The 18,567-nt window shown below is 43.8% G+C and overlaps 1 protein-coding gene across 1 annotated transcript in view; it reads left to right on the forward strand.

The window, feature by feature from the left end:
* Positions 1-5,187: 5,187 nt before the first annotated feature.
* Positions 5,188-18,567, forward strand: part of Cdh2 (cadherin 2) — a 226,791-nt gene continuing 213,411 nt past the window's right edge. The window contains exon 1 of the mRNA XM_055625529.1: positions 5,188-5,985. Coding sequence (XP_055481504.1) covers positions 5,926-5,985 — 60 coding nt within the window. The 5' untranslated portion in view covers positions 5,188-5,925. The remainder of the gene's footprint in view (positions 5,986-18,567) is intronic.

Consider the following 18,567-nt stretch of genomic DNA (forward strand, 5'->3'; position numbering starts at 1 on the left):
ACAGATCATGTTTGCAATTTGCCCTTGAGAGTACATCAGTAAGAAGTGATTCTGGAAAAATAAGTAGATAGATGGATGGATGGATAGACAGACAGACAGACAGACAGACAGATAGATAGACAGACAGATAGATAAAGTCATGTTCACAGAAGAAATGGTTTATGCAAAACAAGTGTCAGTATTGGCCCCATTACTTACCAATTCATGCAATAATTTTTAAATGAAATATTTTTTCAACATATAAATAAAAAATACATAGATAGTAAATATGTTGTTTAAAAAGTATATTATGATATGGCAATAGTTGTATTCCTACATGTTTCGATTCCTACCAAAGTTTCAATTTTCTCTTGGTATACAGATTAGCTAGACCAGCATTGGCCTATATATAGATTCAGCATTGCTTCTTATATTACAGATTTTGTTATGCAGTAAAGGTTGGGAAAATTAAATAACATTGCCTGTGGGTGCAGTCATGTGTGGGGGTGCAATGTTGTGGGGGGAGTATTTATAAGTGCCTGTAGAGGTCAGCGGACAATTTCATTCCACTTTTCTTTGAGATGAGGTGTTGCTAAAATTTCTTCCATGGAGAACAAGCACATCTATTATGCTTACTGACAGAACGATGGGCATGGGGTTATGGTCAAACAGCTTAAAGCAGCCACACTGGATAGTCTACACAGCACTGCATGGATGCGGAATCCCCCATGGATGTGGTGATGGCCACATAAATGCCGCACACTACCCTGCTGCCCTGGTCTTTCCCAGCTTAGACACTTCTAACCTTTCCTTGGGACCACATGCAGCTACATCGGTGCTGCATACACGGTCTGGGAGGTGTAGCTGGATAACTGAGGCAGGGTCCTCTGACCCTCTGTGCTCCTTCAGTGGGGTAAGTTGACAGTCGGTAAGTCCGGCTGTGGTGACCTTCTGCAACTGGGCACAGATGAACTCAAGAAGATAGGGTCACTTTTTGCCAAACTGACTAGCTTTTGGCCGAAACATTCCTTGTCTGTCTTCAGTCTCTCTGCAGCTGGGGTGATAGTTTCCTAGCAGCTTATATGGACTCTGGGGGTTTTGCTCTAGGCCCTGTGATTTTGAGGTGCATGCTTTAGCAACTGAGCCATCTCTCCAGTCTCTGTTTACATCTTAAAGAGAAAAAGAAAAGAGAAAGCCACTGAATCCAGAAGTGGGGAGACAGGAGGAGTACCCCCTGAGAGCCCTAAGTAGCTGCCCTCAGGATCCTCTTTGGAAATCATATTTAATATACACATATTAAAGGATGGAGTCCAACTGTAACCTTCTGTTTTCATGTATTTCTTAAGTAATACTTTTCACATTAGAAATAAGGAACTAAAAGACCATTTTGCCTGTCAGGAAATATACTCAGATTTAGGTGTTATGTACTTGAGTTTAAAGTCCCCTCTGTGTGTTATGCCTTCTACTTTCCAGAATGAGATTCCTTCTTCACTTTCATTTTGATCAAGTTCACTGCAATCCAGGGTTTGCTTGTAAGTTACTCTGCTCTGATGAACTGCTCACCAAAATTTCATACCTCACTTGACCAAATATACTTCATATTAGTTCATTATATTTTACATGTGTATAATTTAGTTTCCTTTTCAAATACTGAAAAGGAGTAAATAATATACTTTAACAAGGATATTTGATATTTCTAAAGTCCTGTTTTTGTTCTGGCATTGAAACAGATCACTATTTTTCTGAGCCACTGGTATGTGCTTAGCAGCCATAGAAGAGATGGACCTTCAAATGGCAGAACCACACTAAATAAGGTAAGGTGATCATGCCAGAGAGATGAGATGGGATTAAGGGATGAGATGAAGAGTTCTATTCCAAGTTTCATACACATTCTGAAAAACAAAACAATTGTCCCATACAGTGGAACTTTGCAAAGGACCTCTCCTCCAAAATGAGGCAGAAGAGAGGTTAAAAGTGGTAATAAGATAATACGGCTGCCATTCTGAATTCTTCACCTGCATGAAGTAGTCTCCTATACCGTGGATCTGCAAAATGAGGGGCTGTACAAGCAAGGTCTAAAGTTTCAGTGACTCCCTGAAAGGGATATTAGCCCAGGAAGGTTAGCTTCAATGCAGACTGAAGTTAACTGAAAAAAAAAGTATAATCTGAGGACACTTGGTGAGGGAGTTAACCTAGTTTTCCTTGGAGCCTGGGAAGAGAGGAAAATGCCACTCAACGTTTGGGAAGAACTTTGTTGGGCTGTAATAAGCCCTGCCCTAAAGGCATGTCTACAGAGGATGTAAGGAGGACAGGAAACGGAAGGCTAGACTACGGCGGTTGGACATTTGTTTTCAACGTGAGAACCTTTTACAAAAACATGATGCATTTGCACGTTTACTGTCTCCTGTCTGAGAGAGCACAAAGCAAAATTTGTTGTGCTTGTGCTTTGAAATCATGTTTACAAATGAATCATATGGATAGCCACAACCTCCAAAGACTGGCTATGTGTGTGAGAGCTGTCACTGATTCAGTCTGTCAACAATGCTGGACATACATACTACATGACATCCTCATTGTGAATAAACTAAAAACCGCTAGTTAGAAGGTAAGCATTAGATTGATTTGGTGTAAAAACTCAGTCTTCATTTATATAATTTTTCTATTCTATCTCAGCAAAACTAATACTGCTTGATTGTTTCTCTGGGCAACTGGCAAGCCCCTTGCATTCTTGAAGTTCAATAAACCATTGAAGGGAAAGCCAGCCTTTAGACAGGCAATATCATGAGCAGAGACTAGTTTTCTGAGAGTGGGACCATCACTGGTTCATAAGAAGAAACGTACCACTTTCATGATCTTGAATAAAGTATTATGGAGAGAGAGCTGTGTGCATATAACAGTCAATAATAGAATGACTTTATTAGCATCATAATCCACGAAATCTTCAACAGAATGGTTGTTATTAGATCAGGCTATTCCTTCTTGCAAGCAGAGACCAATTAAAAATGGTCTAGCTGACCAGGTGATCAAATTAAAGTTAGGCAAGTGTCCATCCCAATTCACAACTACTGAATAGTGACAAGCATCCAAATCAGATTTTAAAGTGCTTACTAAAGTGATTAAAAACAAGAAGAAGAAAAAAAAAAGACAAAAACTATTGGACCCAAATAACAAGACCTACATGACAGCTCCTCAAAAGCAGATTTGAGAGTCTTATAAAAGCTTAACTTATGGGGGCTGTAATGTTTAAAGTTTACCCAAATGAGACTAACATTTGGAAATACGGTTCAAGTTAAAGTCTGTTGTACCTTTAATAAGAATGGCAATAAATATCATGAGCTAGTGCTGAGTGAAGGTGCAGGGAAGACCATATGGCCAGGATCCAGATTAATCATTAGGTGTGGAGATGGGAGCTATTGCCCCAGACTGCTGTCTTCTGCTACGAGAGACTCCCTGAAAATAGAATTTATAAACATGCTATTGTGGAGATAACTTTACTGCCATTAGCAGTCCTATGGCAATAACGTTTAGAAGAAGAAGAAATAGAAAAAGAACAAGCTGCCCTGATTACTATATTAGCCCAAGTCCTTCATCTCATCTTTGAAATTTAATTAACATAACCTTTCTTATTTTTTGAGAGGAAAATCATGAAAAATTTCAGTGTCATAAAAAGTGGCTTGCAATACTATGTTTTAATTAAAATTGAATAAGCCTTCCAATTAATATTAAATATTTAAAAGCCTAACTAGCAATCGTACATTATTAAAAGCTGCATTGGTTATGTCAAAGAAATTAGCATTTGATTTTTTAAGGTTCATTGTCAAATTCTTAAATCGTAAGTCTTGAAACTCGGATTCAAATGTTAATATTTCAGTTGCTCAAAGCTGAGAGTTTTCAGTAGAAGCAGAATATGTTCATTTACCGAAAATAAATTATTTGCCCTCACTGTGTTGCGATGCTTATATAAAACAGATTGTTTTATTTGCCTCTAAACCAACAACCCCTCCCCTCAAAAAAAAAAAAAATCTCCACAAAATCAACATTTCGGGAAGATTTTTTTTTTTTTTTAAAGCTGTATTATTACTTTGAAAAAAATCAAGAGCTCCCACCCCTAACATTCCACAGAATGCTTGTGCCGGCAACTTGTAAAGTTTCACACTTTGAAGTTCCTGTCTCAAAGGAAACAAAAATCCTTAGACTGGTGTGAATTTGCAGCAGTCGTTTTTATCTTTCTTATCTTATTTTCACTATGCTTTTGTCTGTTTATTTCGCTTGTTAATTGCTGCGGAGTGCTGGCAGGAGGAAGTAGCAAAGTCCCCGCAAATGTGTTACCATCACGAACCGGTAAATATACAAAACCAGAGGTTTCATATACATCGCATGCTCTCTCGATTTCCCATCGGAAGAGGTGGGGGGGGGGCGGCAAAGAAAAAACAAATAAGAACGCAAAAACTTGAGTCATTCCAGTACATCCGCAATGACGGAGAGGTGCGAACACCAAACAGGAGCCCGGCCTGAGCTCCCCTGCCGGCAGGATGCTCAGACAACAATGGCCAGGATGGGCTGTGCTTATGTCGCCACTTCGCCGCGTCTGGCAGTGCCAGGAAAAATAACCCATCTCCAAAGAATGACAAAACAGAAACGCGTGCTTTAGGCTACCCGGGAGATGTCCGTCTGTCCCTCCTCCCCCACCCACCCCCCGAGTCTCAGTCGCCACAGATTCTCCACCGCGGACCTGACAGAGGGCTGCTTGCTACCCTGCAAGTTCCTGCGCAAGTAGTTTTATTTCCCGCAGCCCTCCACCTGCTGGGCGGCGCTCGGCGCGCCGCGGCCACCCCTCCGGCGACCCCGCGGGCTGCAGCAGAAGGAGAAGCGGGCGCTGGGCAGGGCGGGGGCGGGCGGCTGCCGCGGATCCGGCCCGCTACCGCCGCAGCTCGGTGGCCTCCCATTGGCCGCGACGCGGGCGGGAGGCTCGGGGAGGAGGGAGGCGGGGGCGAGGGCGGCGGCGGCGGGAGGGGACCGGGAGGCCCGGGCGGTGCGCGCGGCCAGGCGGGAGAGCGGCTGCAGCTCGCCCGGGTCGCGCCGGCGGAGACCCTCCTCGGGGCGCGCGGGTGGCGAGGACCGGGCGGACGGCGAGGGACACGGCCACTGCGCAGCAACATCCTCCCCCCCCCCCCCCCCCCCCCCCCCCCTGCGCGACCCCCCCCCCCCCCCACCTCCCGCGGCCGCTGCCGGAGAACAGTCTCCCAGAGGCCTGGGAACCGGGAAGGGGACGCGGCGGAGGCCTGGCCCCGGGGAACGTCCCCCTTTGTGGGCGCACCGCGCACGGCCGCGAGCGCCCTTCCCCTGAGCCGCTCTACCCCCCGGCCCCGGAGAAGGGTTGGAAAGCAGGGCGCCGAGAGCGCCACCCGCCAGGCTTCCACCTCCAGATCCTCCATCCGCCCGCCGGGTCCGCGCGGCCGCCGCAGCTCCGGGGCTGCCTCCGCACGCCCGGTCGGAGGAGCCCAGCCGCCTGCGCTCTGCGGCCCGCACACACGCGTGCACACACGCACACGCACTCAACACACATACACACACGCACACGCGCACACACACACACACTCTCTCTCTCCTCGGCGCGCACGCACGCCCGCCCTTCTCCCCGCCCCCCTCCCCAGCTCCTTGATCTCCCGTCTGTTTTATTACTCCTGGTGCGAGTCCGGCGGACTCCGAGGCCCGCTATTTGTTACCGGCTCGCTCTCATTGGCGGGGAGCGCGGAGCAGCGGAGAAGGGGGTGGGGAGGGGAGGGGAAGGGAAGGGGTGGCCACTGCCCCGAGCCGTCTCCGCGCTGCTGTTGGTGCCGCCGCTGCTGCCGCCGCCGCCGCCGCCGCTGCCGCTGCCGCCGCTGCTGCTTTCGCCGCCGCCGCCGCCGCCGCCTCCGGCTCCTCGCTCGGCCCCTCTCCGCCTCCATGTGCCGGATAGCGGGAGCGCCGCGGACCCTGCTGCCGCTTCTGGCGGCCCTGCTTCAGGTACGCGGAGGTCCCGGGTGGGTCGGGCTGCGAGCGGGGTGGGGCGTGAGGCGCCGGGTCCCTTTGTTCCCCGCGCCGCTGCGGGGCCGGGCCGAGCACCCGGGAAGGGAGGTGCCACCCGCGCGGCCCAGAAACTGCACGGGCGTGAAGCTCCTGTCGGACTCCCGAGCCATCCTCCCCGGCCAGCTGGCTCCACCGCGCCTTCCTCGGCGAGCCTCGGTCACAGGGTCTCTCCTTGGCTTCGCCTTTGGGCCAAGGCGAGCCCGAGGGATGTCCCCACGCAGCCGAAGGACGAGGCAGGATAACTCCTGGGTTTTGTAGTTTTTCTTCGCTTCTCCTTGCCTCGCCTCGTACTTTGATCCGATTTTTTGTTTTGTTTTGTTTTGTTTATTTCTTCGGGGAGGGGTCGCGAGTTTGCACTAGGAATTCTCACTCTGGTGTCTTAGTTACAGGACTTGCCTCCACCCCACCCCGCTCCAGCACCCGCGCGCCTCCTGGTGCGCAGGGGCGCCTGTGTCCTATTGTCTTTATCCCAGTTCGGAGTTGCTTTCTGGCCTTTGGATTCCCTTGCCCTGGAAATAATCCCTCTCGGTCCCACTTGGAAAGCAAGTCTGGTCCCCTGCCACAATGATTGTCTGCCGGTAGGCGCTTCCGCATGCTTGTAGCCCCCGCATCCTTGGTACCAGACCTGGCGAGAAGTCCCTGTTACTTGGCCATATATATGTATATGTGTGTGTATGCATGTATATACATATATGTGTATTCCTTTCTCCGTAGCTCTGCCCCTGCCCTGCGTGGGTCCTGGGGACACAGTTGCCTAGAGCCACCCTCACTTTTCCCACTCTCGGGAGAGAGCCAGCGAGCCTTTTCATTGACTGTACTTTGAGGCTCTGAGGCGGCTGGAAGCACCTGCTCCAGGCGGGTCCGGAGTTCTCTCAGCACTCCGCGATGCGGCCCCGTAGCCCAACTTTATCGGGGAGTCCTGGCCAAGGATGTCCCTAACCCCATTCCCCATCTCCTGCAGGTCCCATTGGCCATGCCACACAGACTTGGATGCAACCCTTGCTCTGGGCGGGGTCTAGGCGGGGGTTCCAAGTCTGTCTCCACGTGCGGTGGGGTCCCGTGAAGTCTGGGGGAGAGGGGTGTGTCCGCCCTCCTGCGTGGCAGGGAAGCCCGCCCCGGAGTTTCGTGTACACCCCCATCCGGAGGAGAGGGTGTCCAGCAAGGTGGTAGCCCCAACTCCGGCGAGGCTCGGCAGTGCTACCCCGCCGGCAGTGGAAGAGAAAAATGGGCACAGATGGTGCTGTTCGCTGTCCTCCCGGGTCAGGGCTGGGCCGCAGGGCTGGAGAGTACCGGGGTCACTGAGGCGGGACGGGGCCAGCGCGGGGTCTCTGGCTCTTTTCTCCAGCCGCCTTCTAGAGGGGTGTGGGCCGCACCCGCATCGAGCCCTGTCCATGGTGCGCCGCGCCGCAGAATGTGGCCCTGCCCTGCTTGCCGTGCTCTCCCCAGCGCCCACTCCTGGGCCTCCAGGGTCCTCTGGTTCCCTTCCCCTTTCTTGGATTTCTCCTTTTGTTCTTTCTTCTCCTGCTGGTCTTTCTCTCCCCCTTCCCCCACTCACCAGTTCTCCACCCTCCCCCAAGGCTTTCCTGACTCTGGGATTTCAGAACTATTAGACTAGACGTTTTTGGCCTCTGCAGTTTGGAGAGTGGATGGAATTCTTTCGAACTTGGAGAAGACCTGCCAGTCACTTGCTAACAAAAGTACCTCCTGTTATAAAACCGCCCTTTATTCTCCCAGAGCACACTCCTCATTCCTTCACCTCCTGTCACTTCATTTATTGTTTCTTTTTAATTTTTTTTTTTTTTGAAAGAGGTTAGACCACAGGGGGAGAAGGGAAAGAGTTCTGCTTCCCGCGTTTGAAGTTAAGGGGAAGACAAGACAAACTTAAGAAACCCTGTGTATATTGTATTTTCTCTCTCTCTCTCTCTCTCTCTCTCTCTTTTTAACAAAGGAGATGCCATAAATCAAAAGAACTCACTTTGCAAAGAAGGATTTTTTTTTATACATCACTGAATGGTCTTGCTTCATTACCAGCTATAGATGATTGGTTTGTTAATAACTTTTTAATATAAGTGTAATTTCTAATCGAATATTGATCAGTGAAATTGGGGCATGTGTTGGTCATTGATGTGTGGAGACTCTTTCCTCTTTTAGCCATCTGTCTTGACCTCTGGTGTGAATTTTGGACATCCTTCTTTCTTTAGGCATTAAAATACCGTTTATAAGCATTTAAAATATTAGTTTACTATTTTCCATGCATGCTCTTTCTCATTGTCTTTGTGCTGATAGGAACGTTGATAAACCGTAGTGAAAAGGGAGACAATAACTTTATCATGGAGTATCCAGCAGCCTTCCAGGGCACCAGTGTATTCACACTGAGGGATTTTGAAAGGTCATTAGGAGCAGGCATTCCAGTTTTGCCTCCTGGGTTTCAGGGCTAGGAGCTCCATGTGGATTGTACAATTGAGATTAGCAGTGACTTTGAGCTAAAGGTCTGCTTTGCGCTCCAGAGCAACAAAGATCTATCTGCAAGGTGAACGTGGCTCCTCCGCAGTCATCCGCTATTAAAAGTCCGTCGTTGCTTTTTTTCCCCTTTCCAGTGCAGACTAAGCAGCAAGGGCTTTAGAACAGAGAATGGACAGGCAATTAGTGTAAATGTGGAGCAACCTTATCTTTTCAGAACAGTTACATAGCAAGGACTGCTGAGAGCACTCTGTACCATCAGTTCCACAGAGCAGTCTGTGTCCCTTGTTTTGCATGCCTGGATTTTATCTAGTTTTACTTCTATCAAGATTTATGTAATTCTGATTAATTTTACATAACAAGATAGTCACCTTCCAAGGTTTTCTCTTCTCCTTCATTACAATTGAAGGTGTCAGCATTGTCTTACATGAAATGAAACAGACTTTGAACATGAAACATCAGTGGCTGAGGGGTAAGGCATTATGTCACAAAGTTGTGATTAGCGTCCTTTGGAAAGGTGTGCAAGTTGCTTTCAAGCCGTTACATAGACTTATTGTTAGGGGGAAAATAAGTTTTACTCTTATTACCTACCCAGTAATTAATAGATTAGAAACCTGGTTTGTTTTTCTAGTCACAATTTAATTGCACATCCTGTTCTAATTTAAATACACATGATTGCATTACATAGAATCAAGGCCAATACTTTAATGTTGGGGAAAAGAAATCTAGAGTGTTTGTTCAGTCCCTTGTGGTTTCAACACTGGGTAAAGATTTTTGAAAGAAATGCATACAGTATGAAATTTCCTCACCTACCTTTTGGGTGCTGATTTTGCAAAGGTTAATATTCAATGCTTAAAACATAAAAACTAAGCTTTGTTTCAGGAAGTGAGAAGTCTTGGATTCAATAATGATTTCATGTATAAAAGGATTTCTTCTCAATGTTTGATTGTTGTGCCTTGTAGGCTAAATTCTTGTGAAAGTAAGACAGCTTATTTGGTATTCACATTAGACTCTGCTCATTGACCACAACTATGTCTTTCTTTGCCTTTTACTTGGGCACATCAGGTTCTTATGAAGAGGTGGCCCAGTCAGAATGTGCTAGATGTGATTTGAAGAATGACCATTTCTCTCTCCTAAAATGTTTATGGCTGTAGTTTTAAAAAGACACATAACACACATTTAGGCCTCAGTTTCGAGCTCAGATTGTGCATTGAGAGTATGATGTTCAACTCCCACACCTTTGTGAAAGTCTGCTTTGCTCTTGCAAATGTTGCAGAGGAAATGCTTTTTCATTAGTTATTATTTATATTTTTTTACTAGTAGAGACCAAAACCTTCCTGGAACAGATTATATTGGTGAAAGTATATTGTACTAAACTGTCCCTGTTTTTTTTTTCTTTCCATTAAGAAATGCAATCCATAAATCTGTTATTCCTCATTAAGGTTTGGGGTTATTAATCGAGGAATGTCGAGACTTACAGCAATGTTTAATCTCTTCTTAAAATGCTGCTGCTTCTTCTTCCTAATCCTAAGTGACTCAGATCCCATCCTGTTTTCAAGGAGGAGCTTCTCAAGTTAGAAGAGTGATTTTAAAGAAAAATCAGAGCTGTTATTTAAGAAGTGGAGTGTTTATGTATACACTTCGCAATTTTGCCCAAGTTAACATTATTCAAATTTGTTCTTTTGGCTCAAATACAAAAAGTAATCAAGTTTAAGAACTGCTCAGAGTTGGCAAGGAATTTTATCAACCATTTAAAAATATGATAGATTTGGAATTTGGATTTTTTTAAATAAGTATTTTATATCTGCCATCAGAACATCTAGAACCTAAGTTTTTTTCCAAGTTGGGTAAAGAACTATGAGTTGAAATATAATTTGTACCAAGTTTTTATCCCTTCTTTCTCTCTCTCTCTGTTTTCCTACCAGAACTTTATTTTTGTTTTAAGTTTAAAAAATTATATTAATTTGAACAAAATCTTAGCAGTATATTTAACTAAATAATATCGTGCATTTTAACTAACATTGGTCTTACTGGAGAAGAGGTATACATAGATTAATATTCTGGTAAAAAGTTATATCCTGTAATATAAAAGAGATGGCTTTAAAGTTGGCAAAAAGGGTGAATTCAGAGGCTAAATGAGATCTTTTGAAAGATATGGGTTTTAAAATGATGATTTATATTGTAACAGAGTTTTTAAAGAAACAATTTAGATTAGACAAAAGTCTTGCTCAGTTTCTATCATTTTTTATAAACCTTAAGATTTCTTTTAGCAATCCCACTTAGGGATCTCTCTCTCTCTCTGTCTGTGTGTTTGTATGCATGTATGCATATATGTGCATTGATGTTTTGCCTGCATGCATGTCTGTGTGAGGACCTCAGATCTCTGGCACTGAGGTACAGACAGTTGTGAGCTGCCATGTGGGTGTTGTGAGTCGAGCTTGGGTCCTCTCGAAGAGCAGCCAGTGTTCTTAACCACTGGAGCATCTCTCCAGCCCTTGCTCAGTTTTTAACTCCTTGTTAGCTATTCTTTATTATTCAGTGTACTTTCTCGGGTGAGCTCTCAAGTGCACTTAACAACATTTTAAGTTCCTGGCTTGTGTATGTGCCCATACATAGGTTCAGAGACACTGATATATAACATATATATATATATATGTGTGTGTGTGTGTGTATATGTATATATATGTATGTATGTATACACATATGTATAACATGTGTAGAGATCTAATATTGAGAAAGGTATTCCCTTCTGCATTCAGTACAGTGTGACACCGTGACAGTGAAGAGTTAATTTTGTATAGGTACCCACAAGTGTCCTGAGAATAGTCGTGCTGTGTTCACATGAGCTGCTCTTGTCACAGGCAAGAGCTCGTGTGGACATCAGGAAGCCTGGGAATCTAATCCGCTCTACGTGTAGACTGTTCTCTGTGTGTTCCTGTGACGTCATTTACTGCAACACTACTATCCTGGTTGTTGTTGGGCTAATTGGTTGCTAAGGACTTTTCCAGTGATTCTTGGGATTGCTTAAAAAATACCACAACAATGCCTCATTTTTAAGTTTTTTGGAATAACTTTAATTTCCACCTAAAATGTAAAAAAAATAAAAAAATTAAAAAAAAAATAAAACCATTCAGATATTCAGAGGGGCAATTGTAATTTTTCAGGACTTACTTCCAACAGTGGCTGTGGTAGGTTAGCAGATGTTCGTGCTTTACACTCTTGCCTTTTAAACTGGAATAGCTTATGCTGAAGATGCCACGTTAACCAGCAGAAGTGAACTGTTTATGAGAGGAAATTAGATTTAAAGGAAATAACATGACCTTGCGTGCTACTACACGCCTGTAATCCCAGCACTCTGGAGTCAGAGGCAGGCTGATCTCTGTGAGTTTGAGGCCTGCCTGGTTTACAAAGTGAGTCCAGGAAAGCCAAGGCTGCACAGAGAAACCCTGTCTCGAAAAAACAAAGAAAGAAAAAGAAAAAAAATATGACTAATCTTTTTTAAAATATTTTATTTATTTTCATTTTTATGTGCATTGGTGATTTGCCTGCATGTATGTCTGTGTGAGGGTTCAGATCTTGGAGCTACAGACAGTTGTCAACTGTGGGTGCTGGGGATCGAACCTGGGTCCTCCTGGGTCCTCCTGGGTCCTCTGAAAGAGCAGTCAGTGCTCTTAACCATTGAGCCATCCCTCCAGCCCTAAATATGACTACTCTTAGATTACTTTTAGGCCCCCTTTTGCATTGAGAGAACACAGTTTACATGAAAACCACTGAACTGAGTGGTAACTCTGGCATCAAAGCCACATCCCTTTGAATGGAAAGCCCCCTGCAGGTTATTTCTGTATTCATGATACATACGTTGTATATAATGCCTGAGGATAGTAATTGAAGCATTGTTTATTAGAAATGCTTGAATTATAACTTAGTCTCTCATATTCCTCAATGAGTAATGGTTTAATAATTTATGGTTTAATATACAGACAGACTTGAGAATTCCTACTGTGTGGAACAAAACATTGTAATTTTATATCTTTGGAACCCTTAGAGTACTCGAAAGACATAAAATAGCTACAGAAGGTGCTGTCAAAATAATCAATGGGGTACAAATCTGGCTGCAAAGAGTATATGTGGAAGTCCTAAATCCAGAAAAAAAAATGACGGTTCTACAATCCCACCAAAATGTGTAGTTTTAGTGTAAGACTTTGTCTACTTTTAAATAGCATGCATGCACTGGGGAAATACAACTTCTTTCCTTTTTTTTTTTTTCTTTTTATGCCAAGACACCAGCATTGAAACTGATCTTGTCACACAAGTTCCTTGTGGGTACCAAAGTCACCCAGTCCTGGTAGCCAACAGTCTGCCTAGCCCTGGCAGTTGGAATTTCATCTCAGAGGGAAGTTCTCCAGTGGCATGTGCAGAAGCAGGTGGTCCTGGGTTGTCTTACAAAAGAAAACTGAGGGAGCTAGGAGGAGCAAGCCAATAAGCAGTGTTTCTCCATAGCCTCTGCTTCCAGGTTCCTGCATCGAGTCCTGCCCTGATTTTCTTTGTGAGGTGGAAGGGTAAGCCAAAAAAACCCTTTCCCCCAGACTGGCTGTGTTCAGTGCTTTATCAGAGCAACAGGGAGAAACTGATATAAGACTAAATTGCAGTTAAAGATCCAGGTTGACCTCATGGTAGGACCGCATTGTGCCAAGTTAGCTGTGCCTGAGCGGTTGTGCTAGCAGGAACCACTGTACTATTTCTTACATTCTCCTGACTATTAGCACATTCATCTGTTCTCTTGGTGGAGCTGTAGTCTAAGGGGAGTTGTAAGTCTGAAATCTAGCTCTTGGGCTTTCCTAAGTCCAGCTGGGAAAGTTTGTTGTGTGTTTTTAAATCCTGAGCTACTTTAAAGAAAACACTATTATAAATACAAAATGCTAGAACAGAGTAGCTCAGATGCTCAGTGCTCTGCCCTGAGGTATTTTATCTCTTTGCAGTTGTCTATACATGGATGTTCTGCTTGCATTTAAGTGCAGAATGTGTGTGGCTGGTGTTTCCTGAGGCCACAAGAGGGCATCGGATCACCTAGAACTGCAGTTACTGGGGAGGGTGAGCTACCTTGTGGGTGCTGGGAGTCCAAGCAAGTTCCTCTCTAAGAGCAGTGTGGGCTATGAAATGCTGAGGCATCTCTTCTGGTCCCTATGTCCCACTTCAACAAAATGTGACTGTGCACTAGGGAATACGAAAGGACGGAAGGTTGGAGGAGTAGAGTGAAAGGGAAGAGAGGACACTTAATGTTACTGTATACTGCAATTATAACTTTAACAGGGCTTTGTGTGATGCTTTAAAATAATTACTACTGTCGTTTAAACTATGCATCCGACATGATCCTCATTCTGATATTTACCTCATTCCCATAGCCTCTCCTGATAAATTCCTTAGTGTTTTGATGAATTTAAGAAATTGTTTCTAAGAGGAAATAAATTTAAATATTTTCTATTCCAGAAATTTTGGAACTAGGATTGTCAACCAATGATTTTTTTTCATCATTAAACTAAATGTTGATTTTTCTCCAGCTTTCTTGTATTGCACTGAGTTTTGTACTCTTTACGTTTTCTGCTTGTGATGGGAGTCATTGTGAGTGTCATATAGCTCCCTCCTGCACTTACAGCATTCAGGTGATTCACAGTATATTTAGATTTTAGAATGGACAGTAAGTAATTCTAATATCCCTGGGGAGCTCATATACCATAGAAAATCAGCGACACTTAGGTGTTTGAAACCACTTGGCAAACTTTTACTTAATAAACAATAGAATATTTAATGTTCTTAAAAGTTAGATATTTTTATTTCAGAGGTTGGGACAGTTGTGTGAAATATTACATAGCCCTACAGGATTGGTGATATATCCTCCTTTTAGAGGTAAACTCAGACAAGCTGAGTATTTTTCAGACCACAAATTAAAGTTATGTCTATTGTTGAAAGCTGGATTTGACTCAGTCTGGCCCCCTTTTTACAGAATAGCAGAGAATGAATATCATATCAGAATATTTCAGTTCTACCTGGGCATGGTAGCACACATTTATAACCCCATCACTCCGGGAGGCAGAGGCAGGCGGATCTGTGTGATTTCGAGGACAGCCTGGTCTACAAAGTGAGTCCAGGACCTCCCAGGCTACACAGAGAAACCCTGTCTCAAAAAAAAAAATCAATTCTAATATATGGGATTGTTTTTTCCTGTTGTTAATTTGTGTGTGTGTGTGTGTGTGTGTGTGAGAGAGAGAGAGAGAGAGAGAGAGAGAGAGAGAGAGAGAGAGAGGCAGAGACCACATGTATGTAACCACTTGTGCACATGTGTGCCAAAGCATGGAGGGCTGTATCAGCTATCTTCTTCTGTGAGATAGGGACGATCATTTGTTCCAAAGCTTGCTGACTTAGCTAGTCTGCGGACCTGTGAGCCCCAAGGTCACCCTGGCTTCCTCTACAACACTAGGATTACAGGGGCACAACACCTAGTGTTCTTGGGGTTCTGGGGAAATGCAGCACAGCTCTTCATATCTGAATGGCAAGCACTTCGTAGACTGAGTCATCTCCCAATACTACACCCTCTGTTTACTCTTAGCCTTAAATATTTTGCTCTTCTTTGGCATCTGAAGCCAAAATGTGATGCTTAATTAAGATTTTCATTCTTTTTATATATAGTTTCCTGTAGTAAAAAGAAATCTTAGCCAAGTGTCTCATCAGTTATAAAAAAATTTTCAGATTGTTTGCTGTTCAACAAATAAGATGTTAACAAATACACAAAACATGTTTTTGAGCCAACCTTGGAAGTTAACACATTTTTGAAAAGATTATAAATGTACGTTTCTTTGAAACTGTTGTCTCCCATTTCTTCATTGTGATTATAAATCCAAGATATACCATCACCTAAATTTTGAGAATGATTTTATTTCTAGTAACTCACTTTCTATGTTTGACTATTTTAATTACCTTTTCTCACAAATGAAGCTATTTGAAAACTTGTAATATATATCTAGATATACATATATGCACAAATCTCAACAGTGTAACTCAAGCAAGTGTCCATGAACATTTTGTGAGGAATATATTGTTAGCTACTGAAAACACCTATAAGTATTTTACCTGTAACATGACCCTTTATGGGTCATTACTTTTCTATAATATTGTACTAAATTTCTATGTGTTGATTAAAGGAAACCTGAGAAAAATGACTAAATGCCATTAATTTTATTAAGTACAAACGGGAAGTTGTCTAGTCTTGCTTAACATAAACCTTTAATAGATTAGACTATGACCACTTTAATTGTTCTTTGTTCGGTTGTTGTTTTTGTTGTTGTTGCCTTGTGTTGGCTTAGCTAGTTGACAAGAACGTTTTATGTTCATTTTTGGTTGTTTTCTGGGCCAGGAAATAAAGAAATGCATATTTAGCACAGCAAAATACTGGCCTATGATAGTCCCTGTATCTCTGCTCTAGGAGAGGGCTTCCAAGATTACCTTTTGATAGCTTGCTTCCTTATGTGCTAGGTAATTCAAAATTCAGAGTGCTTTCTTACACATACACACTCACACACTCATGTACACACATACACACTCACACACTCATATACACACACATACACACTCATACACACATACACATTCACATACTCATATACACACATACACTCATACACACATGCACTTATACACACTTTCTCACATCTGTGCTCACAAACGTTTAGTTATTTAGTTACGGAAACATTACGTGCATTTGCCTTTATACATGTAAATTCTGCTAAGTCAGTGGTCCTCAACCTTCCTAATAGTTTGTCATGTTTTGGTGGCCCCTAACCATAAAATAATCCTTCTACTTTTAAGAATTGAAATGAAAATAGCTGATAAACAAGATAGCCGATAGGCTACCCTGTGGGGGTCTTGGCCCACAGGTTGAGAAGTGCTGTGCTAAGCCTTGCGAGATGGGAATGCTGTTTAGAGAGCACTGGACAAAGACACAGCTTTAGTACCCTAGCAGCAGCCCCTCCAAATCTAGCAGTCAGCCTATGGCAGTGGTTTGCTAGATGAGTGATAACACAGACGCCTTTTGCTTTTTCTTGTATCTTTTTAGACCATGCAGTTGTGCTCTCTTTTATGTCTGTTAACTTGGACTCGCAATGTCCATGCCATAATCCAAGCCATCCATGTATTTTTGTCATTTACATTTATAATAGTCACAGGAATATGAAAGACTCACAGAAATAGCTACAAAAATAGGTTAAGGATGACAAAAATGGATCATGGAAAACCGATTGTTTGATTGGAACTAAAGGCCGTTTGAAGCTGTGTGGTGCCAGGCCGCACTGAACACTCTGTGGACCTTCCCATGTGGACCTCTTCGTGTCTGCAGTCCGGCCCTGCACTGTACTGGAGTACTGTGACTAATCATCGCTCTTCTCTCCCTTTCCTAAAGAGAACACAGAACCAAAGAACTATTCTGAGTATAACATTTCCTGCAGAAAACGATTCTAATCTTTTTAGTGATGCTCCTTAATATCTTCTCTTGAGCTTACCAGTGACCCATTTTCAACAAGGCCTTCTGCCCAGTTTTCGTGTTCATTTTCAATTTAAAAAAGCTTACATAGAGTACTTTGCTGTGTCTTCCACTGTTCATTTTCACATGTGCAGTGTGTACTTGGGTGGACTCTTGTGTCTGTTTAACTGTTTTTAAAGAGTTGAGCTGACCATGAGAACTGTAGCCCTTGCTCAGAGTCTGCTCTCTCTCTCTCCCTCGCTCTCCCCCTCCATCTCCCCCTCTGTTCCTCTACCCCCCTACCCCACTCCCAGCCTTTCTCTTCCTTCATTTGGAATGGTGGTATAGTCTCTAGTTTGGCAGTTTGGAGTCTCCATTCCCTCAGACTCCAAGTTTCTTAGGCAACTGCACAATTATGTTTTTTTGTTTGTTCTTGTTATTTTATTTATTTATTTATTTTGGTCAGGAAACTCTTATTTTTGCTCTTACAGGAGCAGAATTGAATTTGGCTGTGTAAGTGTAGCTGTGTGTGCGGAGGCTGGAGAACAACCTTGGATGTCATTACTCAGGCACTGTAGATCTTGTTTTGGGCTCAAAGGCTGCCCTCACCTTTTCTGTATTGGATTACAAGTATAGTTTTTTTTTTGAAATTTAAATTTATTTTTTATAATTCATTCACTTTACATTCCAATTGTAGCCCCCTCCTGCATCTCCTCCCAGTTCCCCCCTCCTTCTTTCTTCCTCCCTATTCCCCTCCCCTATTTCTCAGAAAGGGGGAACCCTACTCTTCTACTATCTGATCCCAGCCTATCAAGTCTCATTACGACTGCCTGCATCCTCTTCCTCTGTGTCCTGGCAAGGACCCCTAACCAGGGGAAAGCGATCAAATGCCAGGCAACAGAGTCCATGTCAGAGATAGCCCCTGCTTCCCTTACTAGGAAATCCACATGGAGACTGAGCTGCCTTTTGGCTATGTGCAGGGGCTCTAGGTCCTCTTCATATGGTCCTTGGTTGGTTCTTCTGTCTCTGCAGACCCCCATGGACCTAGATTGGTTGGCTCTGTTGGTCTTCTTATGGAGCTCCTATACCCTCTGTGTCCTATTTCCCCACTCTTTACTAAGACTCCCTGTGCTCTGCCCAAAGTTTGGCTATGACTCTCAGTGTCTGCTTCGACACCCTGCGGGGTAGAGTCTTTCAGAGGACATTTATGGGAGGCTCCCATCCTGTTTCCTCTCTTCAGCTGCTTCCGATGTCTAGATGTCTATTCTGTTTGTCCTTCTAAATGAGAATTAAGTATCCTCCCTAGGGTCCTCCTTGTTATTTAGCTTCTTTAGGTATGTGGATTGTAGTATGTTTATCCTGTATTATGTGGCTAGTATCGGCTTATAAGTGAATGTATACCATGTGTGTCTTTCTGGTTCTGGGATACCTCACTCCAGATGATCTTTTCTAGTTCCATCCATTTGCCTGTGAATCTCATGATTTCCTTGTTTTTAGTGGCTGAATAGTGTTCCATTGTGTAAATGTGCCACAATTTCTGTATCCATTCT

Source organism: Psammomys obesus, unplaced genomic scaffold (genome assembly GCF_907164565.1).
Source record: "Psammomys obesus unplaced genomic scaffold, mPsaObe1.curated_primary_1811, whole genome shotgun sequence".
NCBI classification, from domain to species: Eukaryota; Metazoa; Chordata; class Mammalia; order Rodentia; family Muridae; genus Psammomys; species Psammomys obesus.